At 46.9% G+C, this 20,217-nt stretch overlaps 1 protein-coding gene across 21 annotated transcripts in view; it reads left to right on the forward strand.

The window, feature by feature from the left end:
• svila (supervillin a) overlaps positions 1–20,217 on the forward strand; it is a 138,997-nt gene that overhangs the window by 93,486 nt on the left and 25,294 nt on the right. For 14 of the 21 annotated variants that reach the window (XM_014157531.2, XM_014157529.2, XM_014157528.2 and 11 more), the window contains 12 exons: positions 1,396–1,479; positions 3,380–4,411; positions 5,074–5,271; positions 7,329–7,363; positions 8,339–8,403; positions 9,555–9,691; positions 10,583–10,678; positions 11,373–11,535; positions 11,678–11,857; positions 12,180–12,269; positions 14,462–15,047; positions 16,060–16,279. In XM_014157531.2, coding sequence (XP_014013006.2) covers positions 1,396–1,479; positions 3,380–4,411; positions 5,074–5,271; positions 7,329–7,363; positions 8,339–8,403; positions 9,555–9,691; positions 10,583–10,678; positions 11,373–11,535; positions 11,678–11,857; positions 12,180–12,269; positions 14,462–15,047; positions 16,060–16,279 — 2,886 coding nt within the window. The remainder of the gene's footprint in view (positions 1–1,395; positions 1,480–3,379; positions 4,412–5,073; positions 5,272–7,328; positions 7,364–8,338; positions 8,404–9,554; positions 9,692–10,582; positions 10,679–11,372; positions 11,536–11,677; positions 11,858–12,179; positions 12,270–14,461; positions 15,048–16,059; positions 16,280–20,217) is intronic. The other 7 variants (XM_014157515.2, XM_014157518.2, XM_014157519.2 and 4 more) reach the window with 7 other exon arrangements.

The raw sequence follows: 20,217 nt of genomic DNA on the forward strand, positions 1-20,217 counted from the left end.
ACATCCCACAAGGCATCTCTATCTCTCTCTCCGCCCTCTCTCTCTCCGGTTTCAAAACTTGTCAGCGGCTGTGTTGCGTTAGCCATCGGGATGGGTGTTGGGTTACGGGGCGCGATGTGACTCCTCGGTCAGAGCTATGAGCACAGACCGAGACACAGATGAAAGCCAGCAAGGCCACGCCGCCCACCTGGAGAAAGAGTTTAGCGTTTAAGACACGGAGCAGCTCTCTCGCTCGCTCTCTTAGAAAACCCTCTGAGTCACATGCTTTTGCCCTCTGCTGGGTGAGGGCATGGCTCTGGATATCTGGTAGGACAGATGAAGGACATGCACTCAGTGGCCAGTTTTGTGTTGTTCAATCGTTGCTCAATTGGTATCAAGGGACCTAACGTGTGCCAGGAAAACATTCCCCACACCATTACACCACCAGCCTGGCAGGTTGGGTCCATGGACTCACTCTGCTTACGCCAAATCTGGACTCTGCCATCAGCATGACGCAACAAGAACCGGGGTTCGTCAGACCAGGCAATGTTTTTCCACTCCTCAGTTGTCCAGTGTTGATGGCGCTGGAGCCTCTACTTGTTGTTTTTAGCTGATAGGAGTGGAACCCGTTGTGGTCATCTGCAGCAATAGCCCATCTGTGACAAGGATCGACGAGTTGTGCGTTCCGAGATGGCGTTTGGCACACCGCTGTTGCACTGTGCCGTTATTACATCAGTTGAATGTCTACTATTTGGTATTTTATTAGGATCCCCATTAGCTAAAGCCCCAGCTACTCTTCCTGGGGTCCACATGAAACATGACATAATACAGAACATTTAATAGACAAGAACATTTCAAGGACAGAACTACATCACTTTAAAAAAGGCATACGTAGCCTACATATCAATACTCAAACGATCTACTGTAGGTCAAATTTTCCAGAGGTGTGGTACTGTGCATTGCGATACATGCTGCTGTGTGTCATGTCTGCGTGTCCTATCATTTTCCCAAGCCCCATTTGATGTCTCTTCATTGTTCATTTCGATGAACATTCCCGGATAGGATTTATTGTTTCATAGTTTGACATCTCTCCAAATACCAGAATGATAACCGAGCTCCCAGTAGAATGGGATATCCACTGAAGTACAAGGCAGATGGATGGATGTTTCTTGGTCATGCTAAATGTGAAGTCAGTTGTGTTTGTGCTGCAAGTGAAATGCTCGGGGCGGCCTAGCCACTCACTCACCCAGGGTGCGTTCGAAATGACACCCTATTCCCTATAATAGTGCACTACTTTTGACCAGAGCTCCATAGGACTCCGGTCAAAAGTAGTGCACTACATAAGGAATAGGGTGCCATTTTGGATGCAACCCCCAGTGTCGCTGACTCACTGCGTCTCCCATCCCATTGGTGCAGCCCGGAGGTGAAACTAACCAGCAATTGGTTCCTCCAGACCGATTCGGAAGGCAACACCCAATCCCTTATCAACTGGCCCTCCAGGTACAGGGTGTTTGACCCTCCCTTACCTCCACCCCTCCCTCCCTCCCTTCCCTCCACATTCCCATCTTTTAACCGAGCCTGTTATGCCACTGTCACATCAGACCTCATTCCTCATCAACATTAATGGGTGTGTTGCTGTGTTTTCATTTCACTGACCAAATGACCCCCCTCCTTCCCGCCCCCTTCGTGTTGTCCAGTGACTCTAAAGCCGGTTCTGTCTCAATGCCTTATAGAGTTGTGGCCAAACTTACAGTAAGTGCTCTATTGCAGGACTCTCCCTCTTGTTTCTCTACTGACTAGGCCAGACTGTCTGGCCTAGTCAGTAGAGAAACAAGAGGGAGAGTCCTGCAATAGAGTACTTACTGTAAGTAACGGGAGAAGGGAGGATAAAGGATGATGCTGGGAGTCAGACCGTGAGAGAAACCCTTTAGTCACGGCTCATCCCCAATCCTTTCGCGGCCTTGACTCAGCATATAGATCTTGTACAGTCTCTATCCCTCAGGCCTACACACAGTCAGAGGAACTTGAAATTAGAGCTGCAAATATAATTATTGCTGAGTTGGCTCCAATTTCACCCCAAAACATTTACTCTAAATCTCCTTAGATCTTGGCTAGGGTTGCAAAATTGCTGATAACTTTTGGTTAGAAGATTCTCTGATTTCTTGCTTATTCCCTTGTTAACTCAAGTAATCTTCCAACCAGGATTCCTTGAAAACCGGCCCATTTTGCAACCCTAAACTGGGCTCAGATCAGTAGTACTCTTGTGGGTACGACAGAGCAGTCCAAAAGAGATTCTGAGTGTATGTCAATCCTTATTCATGGATTTGACAGTACTTTGTTATTATGGTAGGATATACGATCCATTTCTGACCAGATAAACCTATTATCAGCCACAAATCCCAAATGGGTTGTAAATAGACGGCTTTCAAAAAAGCCACAAGTGAGGGTGATGCCAGTAAAGTCACGTATTGTCTCATTCTCTGCAGTACATCAGATATCAGCCTAGAATTGTGAGCCTAACAGAATGAAGAATAGCTGAACCTCTAGCTACGACTTCTGGATTTAGTCATAAAGGAATGTCGTTCAAAGATGAGGAGAAAAGCAGACACAGTGAGCTAACCTTCCACAGCCAGTCCTAGGCCCTGTTGCCCACCAGATTCACAAAACACAATCTCATACAAGGAATAGCAACTTTGCTTAACTTTCTTCTTAAGTCTATAGGTAAGGGCAAAATGGCAGTTAATAAGAAATGAAGTGTTCTGTGAATCCAGGCACAGGCCTACTCAGCTGTGGAAGACTGTTGTGGAAGACTGTTGTGGAAGAGTCCTCCCTGACCTTGAGTAGTAGAGACGGGTGACGAGAGAAGGAAGAGGAGAGGGAGGGACTACTTTAACACTCCCAGAACCCCACAACCATCACATACAAGTCTTACAAGTGCTACTGTTAGCGTTGCATTAGCCACCACCTGACAACAGCTGCTAGCTAGCCTAGCATGTTACCAACCAACCCCCACCACCATTCAGCATGTGGTCTGACTGTGCTCTGCAGCCAATTGATTCCCTGTTTGTTTTAGTTCTTCTTGCATTTTGCATTAGTATCACACTGGTCAGATGGTATTACAGTACATTCATATGACGGTATTTTTCTCTGGGGATATCTGTGATACTGATGACATTTTGACCATTTTCTATAAATAAATACATGGAGACACACTTTAATAAGGGGGAGGAGGGGTTGAGAAGGGAGAAGGGAGAGGGGTAGAGGGGAAAGGGAATGATTTATGGCTGAGGGAAGGAAAGGGATGTGTTGGGCTTTCACCATTATTTCTCTTTTCTCGCTGCACTCTGAGTTTCAGTACCAACTGCAGCGAGTTGTTAACCCTCTCGGTCTCTCCCTGAAGAATCAGAGTTAGGGAGAGGCTCGTCAGGGAGGAGGGAATCCGACAGAGTCCAGAGCTGGGCCACCGTGTCGCTGAGGCCCCCCTGTACAGGAGACACCCCCAGCCCCAGGCCACCACCTGCCCCACAGCCTACCACCATGACCACCAGGCTCCAGCCTACACCACCACCAACCCTCCAGGCCCGCAGCCAGCCTACTCTCACCCCCAACCTCAGCTCACCCGTCCTGGGCTCAGTGATGACCCCAGCTATCTGTCCATGGACACCGGCCCCGGTCCCAAGGCACAGCAGCCCCAACAGCCTCAGCCGGAGGAGGAAGAGGAGATGGAGGGAGAGATGGATGAGGAGGGGAGGGGCGCCCATAGGGAGGGCAGACAGGAAGGGAGGACGGAGGGACTACTGAAGAGCAGGAAAGCTGTGCTGCCATCGGAGATCAGACGCAGGGAGAAGAGCACCGAGGACCCGCGTGGCAGCGGCCCCAGGAGGGGCAACAGGGGAGAGGAGGAGCAGGCTGGCTACAGCAGGGCCCGAGAAGGCCAGGGAGTAGGACACGGGAGGAAGGCTGAGCCGGAGGGGCCCAGAGGAGAGTGCATGGGAGGAGGGAGAACCAGGATGAGACTGGAGGAACCGGACACAGACCCTGATCCAATCAAACCTACAGGGGAACACGTCTCCCGCCTGCTGGCCGCAGAGGTCAGAGCCTCAGAGGAGCGCCAACAACCGTGGAATGACAACGCCATTCACATCCAGACCAGGGGAGGAGCCATGACCACAGACACTCCCGTCTCCTCCAGGCGCCCCACGTCGGACACTGGGGCCCCTAGAGGCTCCATCCCCAAGACCCAAGAACCAGGGCCAGGGTGGGTCAGAGAGGCAGCAGTCCTGCAACAATGGGCCAGTGAGGATGGGATCAGTAACGGAGACCAGAGCCCTCCAGAGACCAGGGACGCTCGTGTCTCTGTGGCCAAGCTTCGCCACTCCTACCTGGAGGGTGCTACGACTGCTACTGCCCCAGTCGTCAGGAAACCGAAGCTGTAGGTGGTTCTGTTCTGTAGTACAGTGCTGTTCTACAATCTATTCTGCTAGGAGCTGCTGCTGGCTTCTATCAGGATCTCGCTCACTGCCCTGCCCTGCCTAGCTAACACCAACCTCCTGACTGAAATAATCGGTGTGATTATTCTGAACAGGGTTTCTTCTACTAACGCATAGTAGAAACACTCATCCAATCACTAACGCTAGCAGTAGAGCGTTTCGCGGCGGGGGGTTGACTGCTGCTTTCTCTTGGGCTGAGTGCCTGGACTAGCTGATGGACAGTATGGGGTGTGTGTTGTGTTTAACACGACGTAGTCGCCAATCAAGCGAATCTTTGCATGCCAATGGCTTCCACTGCTCCTCCAATGTAAAAAATCAGGGGTTGGGATTTTGTGTGGAAGCTCGCCTCTGTTAAATGACTGCATATCTTTCCCTGCTCTTTCTTTCGTTCCCTCACCTTGCTATTTTTCTTCTTTCTTTCTTTCTTTCTTTCTTTCTTTCTTTCTTTCTTTCTTTCTTTCTTTCTTTCTTTCTTTCTTTCTTTCTTTCTTTCTTTCTTTCTTTCTTTCTTTCTTTCTTTCTTTCTTTCTTTCTTTCTTTCTTTCTTTCTTTCTTTCTTTCTTTCTCCATCGCCCCTTCTCCCTGTCTGCGTTGCACCCCGAAGGGAGGAAGAGGTAGAGTTGGTGTACCCGGGGGGTACGGGGGTCCCCTGGAGAGGGCAGCGGGACAGTACGGATGTCCCATGGAGGGGGGACAGGGGGCGCAGGCCCAGACTCTACATCTCCCCCGGAGAGAGTAGAAAGACTTCCGAGAGGTTTAGGACCCAGCCCATCACCTCGGCTGAGAGACAGCTATCTGATAGGTACAGTGTGTGTACTGTGTTTTTTAACGCATGGCAAACAGAATTAGTCCTCGCTTCCCATGGGTGAAGACTAGTGAGAGTGGCTAGTAGTCTGCTGTGAAGGAACTCACTTCACAGGCTCATCAAGAAACCTATGCATTCTCTCTCAGGCCGCGTGTACTGTAGGCTGTTTGGGTGTTTTCATGCATGGTGAATATAGTCCTTATTTCTCCCCTTAGGAAAACACTATAGAGAGGGTCCTATAAGGAAGTGTTACTTTAGAGTAGGGTTGCAAAGGGAGGGTATATTACTGGGAACTTCAGGTTATCGCTGGTGTCTGTAATTATTTCTGTCCCTCTGTGTGGCCTCATCACAAGTAAAATATATACAATTATTCATCACGTTTTCAAACTGGTGGCAGTTTTATAAAAAGTCAATAGGGAAAATAATGCCGTTGTTTTTTCATTAATTAGGCTAGTTTCTCTTGAACTATATGGTCTATATAATAGAAACGTATGGACATGGATATAAAAAATATATACTTTATATGAATAAAATGTTTATTATTCAAGTATAATTAGATTTTCTGTTATTTACCAAAATTACTAAACATTCTGGTAACTTTGGTAAATTACAGGTAGCTTTGCAACCCTAGACCATGCGTTTTCTTAAATCAACCGTGGATCACACACTAGCCTACAGCATGTTTGTGTGTTCACATATCATGTACATAGGCACACAGGCTTATCCAGGGCAAAAACCAAAACGTGCAGCCCGGTGGACACCAGGACAGAGTTTGGGAAACCCTGATTCAGCAGACACTCTTATCCAGTGCGACTTAGTTAGTGCATTCATTTTAAGATGGCTAGGTGGGACAACCAAATATCTGTCATAATAAGTACTCTTTTCCTCAACTTTATCTACTTATATGTCAGTAGGTGAAAAAAGTGAAGTGCGATGTTGGTTCAGGAAAGACTTGTGTTCATTTTAATAATTTCAATTTTTTTACTGGGTGGGGGGATTATTTTAAGATGCTCGTTAATGGTACAGTTTCAGATGTTTTTGGGGAATATGGGAAGGGACTTTCCTGTCCTAGCTTCAGGGGGAAGCTAGTTCCACCTTTGGGGTGCCAGGACAGAGAAAGGCTTGGGCTAAGCGGGAACTGCCATCCTGTAGGTGTGGGAGGGCCAAGAGACCTGAGGTGGCAGAACGGAGTGCTCGTGTTGGGGTGTAGGGTTTGAGCGTAGCCTGAAGGTAGGAAGGGACAGTTCCTCTTGCTGGTCCATAGGCAAGTACCATGCATGGTCTTGTAGTGGATGTGAGCTTCAACCGGAAGCCAGTGGAGTGTGCTGAGGCTCTGCGCTCTTCAGCCGGGCTGCAGAGTTAGACAGGCAATTAGAAATGGAAAGGGGGATACCTAGTCAGTTGTACAACTAAAACTGAAACGTGTCTTCTGCATTTAACCTAACCACTCTGAATCAGAGAGGTGTGGAGGGCTGCCTTAATCGACACCCATGTCTTCGGCGCAGAGGGAACAGTGGGTTAACTGATTTTTACCCCAAAGGTCTACCGCCTGCATGCTGAGTCTATCCTGCCAGTGGATATTTCATGTGACCCGCGGGCGGATGAATCACTCCTTTTGTTTACTTTTTAAGGTCTAGCAGTCCTCTCTCTCAGCAGACTTATTTCTGTAAGGCTGTCTAATGCCTTAGACAGGACAACTCTCTCTGTTGCAATTTGATTTCTGTGCATGCGTCTCAAATGGCACCCTATTCCCTATATAGTGCACAACTTTTGACCAGAGGCCTATGGTAGTGCATTATATAGGGAATAGGGGACAATTTGGTACTTAGCCGGTGTAATTTCTGAACACCACCTACCCCATCACATTACCCTTGTGGCTGCTGCTTTCTGTCTGCTCTCAGTTGCTCCACTGCCTCGCTGGTAGTTGTACTCACAGTAGTAGTCCTTTACCATCGATTTCTTACCACTTGATAATGGATTAATAATATGTGAGTCCTGGTGAATTTCACTGCTTCAGTACTGGTTTTTCCTTTTCTTTGCCTTTTCTCCTATAGGTCTTGTTTGGGCCCAGATCTACCCAGCACTGAAGGTAAGTTCCTTTTTGAACTTCATTGGGAAAAGATAAAAGGACGTTTGTAGCTTTGCTTTGAAAAGTAAAAGTGCATGCCATCGAATAAAGTTGATGTTTACTCTCCGCAGGTCTGTAAACATTTTAGAAAGATTCCCATTAATGAGAACCGCTTAATGACGCAAGGCTCGTCATTACACTTCTGATTTTCTAAAGTAGAAACTAAAAACATTTGAACTAGTTTTATAGAGTCATTATTGGTGTTCACAGTAGCATAACATGGCTACAGTTTTACTGAGCAGAGTACTATTCATCCATCTGGTTCCTATAAACAAACACACACACACACGGTTTAATACCCACCCTCAGTCAGTCAGCAGTGTAGTGCGGCGTCAGTCAAAGGGGATGCTTTCAAGGTGATGTCATACTGTCCTGCAGTGTGTCTGAAATGGTACCCTATTCCCTATATAGTTTAGTACTGTTAGACCAGGGCTCTGGTAAAATGGTACCCTATTCCCTAGATAGTTTAGTACTTTTAGACTAGGGCTCTGGTGAAAAGTATCGCACTACATAGGGAATAGCGTGCCATTTGGGACCTAGCCCCCCCCACCCCCTCGTAGTACCCCTCTCAGATCACACCTGTATGTCTGTCTCTGCTGCTCGGTCTGCCTCCCAAACACACTGCGGTCACTTGCATCAGTGCAGCTTTAGCTTGTCTTTGTTTTCTACACATTACAGATGGTGATGATCATGATGATTATAAACCTTTGGCCTGTAGTATTTCAATTTGCAGGCATTGGACTGGTATTTAATGTCACTGTTCTGTTCATGATTCAAGCAAGCTGTTTTATTATGGGAATTGGTTTTCAAGATTCTCAGAATCTGGCTCTATTTGACACTGGATTTTTGCTCTCATCTTTCTCTCTCGGTTCCTCCCCTCTCTGTCTGTTTCTCTCTCTCTCTCTCTGTCGGTCTCTTCTCTCTCTCGTTCTCTAGTGGATGAAGAGAAGTTGGATGAGAGGGCCAAGTTGAGTGTTGCAGCCAAGCGGTCTCTCTTCAGGGTACGAAAGACACAATGTTGCTTTGGTGTATTCTCTCACCTGTGTTTACGTTGCTTCGGGGTAGCAAGGCGTGGACATGAGCTTGTAGACACACACACACACACACACACACACACACACACACACAGCGTTCCTTCTCTGTGACTCAGTTACTCCACACATTGCTGTGAGCAGAGCAGCTGACTCTGAGTTTGATTTAGGCCTGACACAGACCGACGGAGAGAAATATGCTACTAATCAACTGCATAAGCATTGAAACTGTCTACTTTTCCATACAGAGTCGTCTTTTGGCCAACTTGCATGTGGAATATACTGTTAAGAAGTGCCAAGCTGTCCAAGTCATAGTAATAACACAGAGACAGCATATTTTTTAACTGAAGTCATAGTTTGCTCAAGCAGAGCAGGTCAAGCCTTTGTGCTCTTGCCAACTCCATTGCTGTCGTTGGCATGACAATTCCACAAGGAGTTGGCAAGAGGGCACACTGGCACAAGAGGTGAAGCGAGAGAGCTGACCCGCCCCAAAAATGTTCACACAAAAATAAAGCGTGAAGTTTTAGAGGTGGGTATTTTTTGTATGGAGGTCAATGAGAGAGTTTTGAGTTCGTTCAACATAACATTTAAATGCTAATTTGCTATGTGAGGCCTATTTGATCAAATATCCGTTTTGTAATGTTTGCAAGAATGTACTGATATAAGTGGACGCGGGTGACACCTTCTGCCTTTGCACACCTTGATTTCCATTTGTTAGAATGGAGACGTTAGTATCTTGTCAGTACATAGACCGTCTTTGCAGGCACTCGGGCTAGGTCAAGCACAGTGATCATGTGCTTTCTTTTCAATCTGTCTCATGCTAACACCTCGGGCTACGTCATGATTAACTCTTTCCTCATATTTTAAGACAAAGTCCACCTTCACTCGCTATGCAAATGCTTCATTAAGATTTACAAAAACAAACAACCATTTCTTCCGCTCTTTTGATTAGGTACTTGGGCAACTCCAGAGGCTCTGGTTAACTGAACACGTTTCTTTAGTCTGTATTGGAATTCTATCGGAATACATTTTTATCTATTGGGCTCCCTTAAAACTGATAGTTTGAGCTTTGCATTGAAATTATGACACATTACTTTGGTCTCCTTGCATGGCCTCCGCAGGAGTTGGAGAGGAACACTGACGGGGGCGCCCCCAAACCCCAGTCCCGGAACGCGGCCATCGAGAGGCGACTGAGACGCATCCAGGACCGCTCTCGTACCCAGCCAGTCACCACTGAGGAGGTGGTCATTGCTGCCACGTAAGTCCCAAGTACACCTCCCTCTCCCTCCATCTCTTTATTCCTTCATCCTTCCATTCCTCTGTTTCTCTCTCCCCTCTCTCTCAGCTGCCTGTGTGGTGGAAGAGCTGGAGAGATGGAGAGGAATGTGGGCTAGTTGTTTTAAAACTCAATCCATGAACCCGTCAAATGTGACCTCAACCTTTGATGTCATCACGTTAGGAAACAGACTTAATAGCTATGGGTTACCCGTCAAAACCGAAGCCCTTTTCTAGGAAGTGTCACTCCCTCTGTTCTGAGAGGTGATACTGTTGGCTCTCTGAGTCACAGTTAATGTGATTCAGGTGCTATGTTAATTCTGACATACTGTATGTTCCAAATGTTGTTCTCACATTCCTAGCCCGTTGGCCAACTCTCCTATGATGCGTCCCAAATGGCACCCTTTTCCCGACACGGTGCACTACCTTTGATCAGCGCCATATGGGCCCTGGTCAACACAAAAGTAGTGTAGGGAATAGGGTGCCATTTGGGACGGAGCCGTTATGTTGATCGATTGCCACAGTCAGTGTTTTGATTTGAGAACATGATATGTGATTTGCCTGCTGGTTCCAATCAGTTGGTTAATGATGGGAGGATGGAGAAACTGGCTAACAAGTCACAGGGCTTGCCACTGATCCATAGAAAATATCCACTATACAATATACTCACTATACTCTGTCTTATTGTGAAGTCTACCATCTTCATTTACAGAGGAATTCCATTATTTTTGTTTTCCTTGCCCTTTTAAAGAATTTTCTGGATCTTTTTTTCTCCTTCTGTCCTCTCTCTCTCTCTTCCTGTTGGCACCTGTGTCCCCATGTGACTCTGTCTCTGTCCCCTCCGTCTGTCCCTGTCTGTACTGTCACTGTAAAGTGTCCCGGCTCCCTCGTCACAAACTGTGTCTGTCGATACGACCCTAGCACGCATACCGAGCCCCACACTAGTCAGCTGCACTGTAACACCGTACAGGTACACGCACGTCAGCACACGCGTGTGCATGGTGTTTTAGAGGTTAGGGGTCATCCTGACCTGGCCCAGGGACTAATCTCACTAGCTTGGTCCCAAATCTGTTTTGTGCTGTCTTTCCAACTTAAATGGTCAGAGTTGGTAAGACTGCACAAACAGATTTGGGACTAGGCTACAATTTAACAGCAGCTACATTGGTTGACTGCATGGTTGGTTTTTCAGTGTTGTTGTTGTTTTTGGAAGCGAACTAGCATTTGTTCCAAACAGTCTGTGTTTGGTTATATTAACCTTTGTTTTGTGGAAATAATTACTATAAATTTGTTCTCACCAGGTCAGGAGTAGTCTTTGGATGTGTGGCGCCACCTTGTGTATTTTGATGGAACAACCTGCATGTTTAATCTGTTGCAAATGTTTCTCAATTTTCTCTTTTCTTAACCCTTTATGATCTTACACTGTTGTCAAATACATGGTATCCAAGATCTCTTTCAACCACTCAAAAAATGTCGCACAGATATTGTGCTTTGTCAACCGGGCAACACAATGACAGTGTATTTGTTCACACTGTGGGCTATGCGCTGGACTGTACACCCTGTCTCTGTGTGTAGCATGGCTCTCTGGCCTGCATGTTCCGGCCTGCCTTCATGTTTTTCTCCCCCCCGTCCCCCGTCTCCCCCTCTGTCGGTGTTCCTCCTCCCAGCCTGCAGGCGTCCTCACAGCGAAGCGCTGCGGCCAAGGAGCAGGCCAGGGAGGCACGGCGGGTCCAGGATGCCTTGGAGGTCCAGAGGGAGGGGCAGCGCACCACCTCCATGCTCCTCCAGACCACCTCCTCTCCCCCCGAGGAGACCCAGGCCCAGCACCATGTATGTATTGACGAATGATAGGAAATGTGTTTTTGTGTTTTAAAAGTTTTTTTTTTTTAGTTATCCTCAATGATTTTAAGTGTGTTGTATCAACATGTGTGGTTGAATTGTTTTTAAATTGTAAAACTAATCAAAAACCCAGCAGGGCCATGGGGACGCAGAGCCAGATCTGTCCACCCTCAGCCTGGCAGAGAAGATGGCTCTGTTCAACAGGCTGGCCCAGCCTGCTACCAGGGTGACCCGGACCAGGCCTGATACCAGGGGGCGCAGGGCCAACGCCCGCTACCAGACCCAGCCCATAACCCTGGGAGACATGGAGCAGGTAGGAACAGAGATGTATTTATTTACAGTAAATGGTGCAGGTAGGAACAGATATGTATTTATTTACAGTAAATGGTGCAGGTAGGAGGGGGTTCTAGCTGTATCTGTGTGATGGAATCATTGCTGTAATCATTTACTATAACCCTTCTTAGATGGCTGTTCCTTATCTCGTTCTAACGTTGATTCAACCCTCTTATCCCACTTTCAACATAACCCATTGTTTTCTTGTGGCAACCTGTTTAATATCGTTTCAAAGAAATGTTTCACTCGCACTCGCACATCTTTTTCCTAAGTGTGTGAGACTGTATGTATCTCTGGAACAGGACCCCTCAGACACAGACCCTTGTGATGAACAGGAGCTGTGGGACGAGGGCCCAGTAGGAGTCCCTCAGGGCCAGTGTGACATTACACAAGTAAGGCTCTACCGTGGCACTGTGGCCATTTTGTCTCACCAGCGTCCCTGCGTTTACCTGCAACTGGTGTTACGCTTGGCTCTTGGCAACACTTCAGCATTGTCCATGTGCTTCTTGTCGTCGATTTGGTGAACAATTATAGAACATGCAATAGCATTATCTGGGCAAGCAGCAAGCGTCCCATTTCAGTCTATCATGAGGCCGTTTTCATGTGGTTCTTGAAACCACTGCACTCAGAACTGGTGCATTGACCCAAATTAGAACGTCAGCTTCATTAGAGAAACGCTTTGAGTGTGGATGCTCTTCTGGTTAATCTGGGGCTGCTTCATATGAAAGTGGAGTACAGTGGCATTGCATGCCCTAGAAGCTTTTGAAGAAAGTGTGTCTCGCTTCTGCTGCTAGTTCTTCATTGGCCTGTGACGAAGACATTGTTGTGTGATGTGCGGACGAAGGCTGGGAATGGCTTAGTCCCAAATGGCACCGTATTCCCAATATTCCACTGAGCTGCTCTTTGGCATGAAAGAACCCTCTGTGGTGGAGCAGAGGAGAACAAAGGGCTGATCCCTGGTCCATTCTCTGAATGGAGGGATGGACTGAAAGCAGGTATTTGTCAGCCAGGGTTCATCTCCCACCAGTCACTGTGTTAGAAACAAGGTTGTTGTGACTGAAAGAGCGGGACGAATGAATGGACTTCTTGGACTGGTTAGTATGCCATACATTATAGGGAAGCACAGTAACGCTTAAAGGTCCAGCGCAGTCAAAAACATGATTTTCCTGGCTTTTAAATATATCTCCACACTATGCGGTTGGAATAATAGTGTTCAATTGTGAAAATGGTGATGAGCTGTTTCGAAAGATCACCTGAAATGTCAGCCTGTTTTGGTGGGATGGTGTTTTGGCCTGCCTGGTGAAAATTTGTTCTAAGACCAATCAAGAAAGACTTCCAAACTTCTGCCAGTAACAGCTCGTTTTCAGTTTTCCCCTCCCCAATCCGACAGTCCTAGCAAAATACTTGCTTGAGAAATTGCTTTTGCTAAGAAGCCATGTTTGTTTTCCATCAAAATGTTCAAAAGGAAACAATCACAGTACAGTACTCAGTAGTGATTTGATATTGCGATAAAAGCGGCTGCAATCGGACCTTTTATCATTGTTCACTCCTTTAATGGTTTCAAGGTACGAGTGCAGCTTGTTCAGACAGAGCTTTGAGATACGACTACTTTCCTCTCCAAAACAAACTCGTCTCTTAAATGTACAGTGTTGTAATCTGAGCAGATTACCTCGGCGGAAACAGGTTTTTATGTCCATCGTAAAAGTGATCTGTGAAATCTGTCCTTTGACTTAGACGATGAGGAATGTCCTTGAACTTGATGCTGTCCACTGAATAATCATAATACTACTCATGTGTAGGACATCTTCAGACCACAACAGGATGTGGAAATGATGTCACCACGAAGATGAGACTATTCTTACAAGGGAACGTCTTGAGATGTTCGCTTTATTGATTAACATCAGATTTTTTCGTTGATTTTTATAATATTTTTGTCAGTTGAGAAGTCACATTTTTGGATCAATGCTAAATTAATGGATGATTGCGTCAGTATCTCCTCGTCCTTGAAAAGACTGATTCGCCTTTATTCTTGGAGCATGATTCTTTGAATAGAGAGCCAGAGTGGGTGGCTGAACTCATCCTGCCCTTCAGAATGTTGGCTGCATCTGGGTTCTGTTCATTAGTGCAGACTGTAGCAAAAGGTTTTGCAACCAAAAATGAAAACAAGTGGTTCTTAGGTCATTCCCCGTTTCGGTCTGCTTCTTTTTGGTTACCAGTGAATATGACCCTGGACTCATTGTGCTTTGTGGTTGTCAGGGGGGTGGGGTGGCAGGCGACATGACTGGTCGGGCATGGCTTTGTGATGTGGGCTGTGATTGGCTAGACAGACTGCAGTTCTTTTGAACCACACGGGCAGGAAGTGCGATGAGTCACTCTGTGATTAGTCAGCGTGATTATCTAGAGATCCATTGTCTGTCTGGTAGCCTTGCTGCCTCTGTTACCGGGCGGACGAGCGCCTCTGCTGAGTGAACTTTCATCCTCTCCAGCTGACCTTGTTTTTTTCCTCTCTTTCTCCCTGCTTTCTTTGATCACTGTTATCTCGCTTTCTTTCCTCTGTCTCGCTCCCTCTTTTCCCTCCACACAGATCCAAGCCGGGGCCAGGTTCGACCAGCTCTCCTCGTCAGCTCTCAGACCTGGGGCCACGGTCTCCACAGACCACGCAGGGGACATCCACCTGGCCAGGGATTGCGAGGGTAGCCCCGCCGAGGCCACTCTCGCTGCACCCAACCCTGGGTACTACGAGAGGTCCATCCCCCGGCACACCAGTCCTCCCACCCAGATTACAGAACCCTTCAGTGCCGTCTGGAAGTCTGTGCCCGGCCCCCACCACCAGGCCTCTCTGGATCTCCAGAGCCACCAGCCTGACACGACCACAGTCCTCCCCCAAGAAGAGGAGTGCGGTCTGGGAGGAGGGAAGAGGAAGCTGCCCTCTCCAGAGGGAGTTGTCAGACAGGCCCCCCTGCCCCAGCCTCCGGCCTGGTCTGGGGGGACGGAGTGGGAGGAGGTGCAGCGTGTCGCTAGGAGAGATGAGGGTGTGGAGCCCCAGCGTTCGTTGATAAGATCAGAGAGCCAGGACCAGAGACTGCACCAGGAGCAGAGGGGCTATCTAAGACCGTTATCACAAGAACTACAGGACCCAGACAGACTTGGGTCAAAGGTCATCAGCACTGGTAAGATAAGCCTCTAGGGGAACAAGCCTGACCGTAGGAAGGAGGGATGTCTTTTCTGTTTCTTTCACTTTCTCTCACTTTGCCTCTTGTTCACTCATACTTTTGAAAAATCCACTTCAAATTCTTAGTAATTCTTTCTCTCCTCTCCCTCATATGAGTGATCATCGGTGTGTGTGAGTCTTATGAATTCATTTCCCATTCCGGTCATCCGACAGATCATGTTAGCTGTCTGTCTTGGTGCACCCACTTCTATGCTCTTGTTGTATAGTAAATCCATCTACACTACTCACATGTCAACATAGCTAATACTACCACACTTCACGTACCAGAGGCTTGATCTCTCGTTTAAAAAAATAAAAAAAACATTTCCTGTTGTCTGTAAATTATGTTCACACACACAGGCTGTGGTTTCCCTTGACGCTTTCCCTTATTTGACAGTGGGTAGACGCTAGCTGGCTCGCCCCTGTTTGTCTCATCAGTCTGCATTAGCGTTTGACTTGTCCCCCAGTGTGCTAGGGCACGGACCAGTCAGAAGAAATATGTCAGGACAGACAGACAGAGGGAGGGAGAGGCCAGTGGCCAGATGCACAGAGAGATGCGTTGCTAGATGCAGAGAGGCATAGAGAGGAAGACTGGGAGAGGAGGGCTAGTAGTGTCCAGGGGGCCACAGAGGGAGAACTAGCTGAAGAGAGAGAGGAACATTTACTGCTTTGTGGACTGTGTTACGTTGTGGCTTCTGTAGAGGGAGGTTCTCTGTTAGTGTTCACACAACTAGAGGAGAAACTAGGCTGAGGCTTTTAACACTTAGTGGCCGCTTTTCATCAGCCGCTTCCAGCTTCTTGATAAGTGAGTGTAGATGTGTGTGTGTGTGTGTGTGTGTGTGTGTGTGCGTGCGTGCGTTCATGTGAACATGATTGTGTGTTTGATGTGGCTTTTGCTCTGCCTGCTGGTTATTGATTGTGCTAGGAGCTCTCCTAATGCCTTTTGTGTGTGTGTGTGTGTGTGCGCGCAGAGCTGCCGGAGCCCAGCGTGTCATCGCTGAGAACAGCAGTAGCAGCAGGGCCACTAAGGAGTGTGTCTCTCGCTCCACATACACAGCTGTCTCAAGAGCTGGGCGGAGCGGACACGCACACGGACCGCAGCAGTGGTCTGGGGGACACACACAGCCTGGTCCAGGAGGACATGGAGCTCTCCGAAGCCATGTCAGCTAGACAGATGTCCATCAAAGACAGGTGAGCCACTCTTCTCTTTCTCATCAAAGAAACCCTGGGTTGACCAGGCAAAGCCTCTAAGCAGTAGTCGTCTCCGTTCAGCCTGTTTGGGTAATTCTTATTGGCGAGGCAACTTTGCTCATCCTTTGTGTACACATGTGAGAGCATATGACATTGTCTGAACGGGCTGTGTCGTTTCTGTGAATGCTGTGTTTGTCGGTCAGAGGGGACAGCGACAGCCACATTCTTTTTTTATTATTTTTATTATTGACTTGTGTTGGATATTGACACTCATGACTCAGTCGGTATGTTTATGCTTGTCGACTTGTATTGGCTTTTGATCTGAGGACTGTATACGACTGCTTTTTGTTTTTGTTCTTATATTAGTACGTTATAGAGATGGTGAGCGTGAGAGCCTCACCTTGACTCTCATTGTGGAATGTAGGTTGCAAATGAGGTGGAAGGAAAGAGGGCAAGAGCAAGCAAGGGACCGTTGGGTTCGTTTTGACGTGAGTTCAAGGAATCTATTTTGGGCGTTAGGTTGTCTGGTTGGTTGGTTGGTGCCGAGCAACCCAGGAGGAAGGTCGGCTTAGAGAGCGAGAGAAAAAGATGGAGAGAGATGCTCTAACTAACAAACCCCATTCCTCTTGTCTCTTTTAAAGGGAGAAAGTTAGCTTGTCTCCTGTCGCTGCTGCTGCAAATCAACCTGCTATAACCACGGTAGCTAGCCACCTCTAAGGAGTGATATTATTAGTGGCAGCAGAAATTGAGTTTGAATTGGATTTGAATTTAGCACTACTGTCATCTCTGTCGTAAAGAGGTCTCTTAACCTCATCGACGAGATTCGGTCTCTAGAACTAGGTCTATCGCTAAGCAATATACTGAGGCGTTTCTGCAGTTAGTCAGAAAAGCATTTTCAAAGTGGATCTAGATGGCTATTCTCTTTATGAACTATTGTAGTCGGTGTCGTTGTTTTGTCATGCTCTGGAGCGATTGGGGAATGCCGACCTGTGGATATGTTCATTTAAATCTACTTTAGGGAATTGGAATGTTTCCAATACAACAGTATTGCAGACCAGTGGTTTCACACATCCAATCTAATAATTACATAAGCTTGTTTCAGTCAGTTCGCCCATGTCAACAAGCTGGCCATTGAGTGGCTGCAGTTGTTAACCCAGCAGGCTAGGATTGGCTTTTAAATTGATTGATGACATAATGGAATAACGTGTGTGTGTGTGTGTGTGTGTGAAATCCACCTCTATTCAGAACTATCTGCAAAATTGAGAATGTGCATCCTCTTGAGTCATCCATGAGGTGCATGAAGGATCTATCATTGGCGTCACTTCACAAATTCTTTCGCGGTTTGTGGAACCTCTTGCCTCAACAAGGTCTCGTGTGTGCAAGCGGTTTGCTTTGTCGGCACTTCTTCTCAGCTACAGCTGCAAATGTCTCTCTGTAACCCCATTCTTTTCTCCAGGCGTCATTCTCTGACCCGTCACCCAAAAACAGGACGTCCACTCATGTTTGGACACAGAGCAGTGTTTGTGAGTGGAGCGGAGGGCCCCAGTGCCCCAGGCTTTAGGACCACTATGCCTGTCTCCTACTAGGAATGCGTCCCCTTTATAGTCCACCCACTTTTACCGGAGTCTCCTAGAAAGCGCCCTCTACCCTCGAGGTTACATATAGTCTAAAGCTGGAGATAAACGCTGTTGTTCTTCAGTCTGAGGGACAGACTATGAGTATGGTTACATGCACACATTATTGCGATTGTCCTGGCTAGTCAGATTTAATATAGTAATTTAATTAAAACGTTTACATTGCAAGAATAACGATGTCCCTAATAATCCTGTTTCCATGGACACATCTGAAATCAGGCTACCCGATGGCACTCTGATAAACGCGGAAAATCGTCAACCCAAAATAAGCATTCTACTACAGCGAACGTGTTATTTCTGGGAAACCTATTTGATTCTCAGTTCGGACATATAAAGTTTATGTAAAACTACTTCTAAGACAGATACATTGTTGTTCCGAACTCCATTCACGCTAAGGAGGGCGGCTCACTCGGCTGGTGCTGACTCATACACAGATCAAATACACCGCTGGGGCCCCCATTGAGGTGTTTGCATGTCCTAATCATTTGAGAGAGTGCTCAGAAAACCAGGTCTTTTAATTTCGCGTAAACTTACTTGGATTTTTACCGTGCGCCGATTTTAAGATGAACGGAGGAAGGTGTTTTACATAAAGTTTTACATCTGCCTACTGCCATAATCAGGTTTTATATTGAATTGTTACTGTGCATGTAAACGTATTCACTGTGGCTATGATCTGGATTTATCTGTGATTCAACTAACAGTAAAATATAGATCTGTCTTGTCCGAGTCAATTTAGTGTGTATATATAGAAGTTACAGTATGTGCCTGTTTGTTGATTTGATTTAACTGAATATAGTATTTCGACCTCTGAAGTCTATTTAATACCTCCATTCGGGTACATATGCTAGCCATTGCCAGTGGTACATTTGACTATTTTGATGGCCATAATAACAATGTTATCTTCAGGGTTCTTGGGCTTGTCCATTTGAAGTGAAACAAAATCAGACATTGGCAGCAGACTCCCAACTCTTGTTTCAGCATGACAGACAGTTGTAAGTGTGGTTTAGCCCGACTGTGCTGCTGGTGTCATCATCAGTGTGTTTAGCTATAGTCCAGAATGAGGCTGACAGTGAGCCTGCAGTGTGACCTGCTCTGGTTAGCCTCAGCATCACTCGGTCTCTGCACCCAAAATGGCACCCTATTCCTTATGTAGTGCACACATTGTGACCAGAGCTTTATGGTCCCAAACATGGTGTCGGAGCATCCACGCTCTCTGATTGGCTCCTTGTTGAGATTCTTCATTCTAAATAATGGACCTAGTTTGTAGAGTGACCAGCTTGGTCTAGGCTAAGGAGATGTTCTGGATTGTAAATGTATGACTTAGCGGAGACCATAGGGGCATCTATGGCGAACTACAACTCTACCATCTATCTCTCCATGAGGCAGAGTTCAGCTCTCACACAAGCTGGTGTCATTTCTCCAGTTGACCTTTACTGGGCAGCTGGGTAAAAGGATCCACTGCATGCTGTGTAACCTGTCTTTTGTGTGTTGCACAACCATGGCCAAAACTGATGGCTCTGTCTGTGTGTGTGGCGCTCTGTCTGTGTGTGTGGCGCTCTGTCTGTGTGTGTGGCGCTCTGTCTGTGTCTCTGTGTGTGTGGCTGTGTGCGCGCGCTTCTGTGTCTCTGTCTGTATGTCTCTCTGTCTGTATGTCTCTCTGTCTGTATGTCTCTCTGTCTGTATGTCTCTCTGTCTGTATGTGTCTCTGTCTCTCTGTGTGTGTGTCTGTCTGTGTGTGTCTGTGTATGTCTGTCTGTCTGTGTATGTCTGTGTATGTCTGTCTGTCTGTGTATGTCTGTATGTCTGTGTATGTCTGTATGTCTGTGTATGTCTGTCTGTCTGTGTATGTCTGTCTGTGTATGTCTGTCTGTCTGTGTATGTCTGTCTGTGTATGTCTGTCTGTCTGTGTATGTCTGTGTATGTCTGTGTATGTCTGTGTATGTCTGTGTATGTCTGTCTGTCTGTCTGTGTATGTATGTCTGTCTGTCTGTCTGTCTGTCTGTGTATGTCTGTCTGTCTGTCTGTGTATGTCTGTCTGTCTGTCTGTCTGTGTATGTCTGTCTGTCTGTGTATGTCTGTGTCTGTCTGTGTCTGTCTGTCTGTATGTCTGTCTGTGTATGTCTGTCTGTCTGTGTATGTCTGTCTGTCTGTGTATGTCTGTCTGTCTGTGTATGTCTGTCTGTCTGTGTATGTCTGTCTGTCTGTGTGTATGTCTGTCTGTCTGTGTATGTCTGTCTGTCTGTGTCTGTCTGTGTATGTCTGTCTGTCTGTCTGTCTGTCTGTGTATGTCTGTCTGTCTGTGTA

This window comes from Salmo salar, chromosome ssa19 (assembly GCF_905237065.1).
Source record: "Salmo salar chromosome ssa19, Ssal_v3.1, whole genome shotgun sequence".
NCBI lineage: Eukaryota > Metazoa > Chordata > Actinopteri > Salmoniformes > Salmonidae > Salmo > Salmo salar.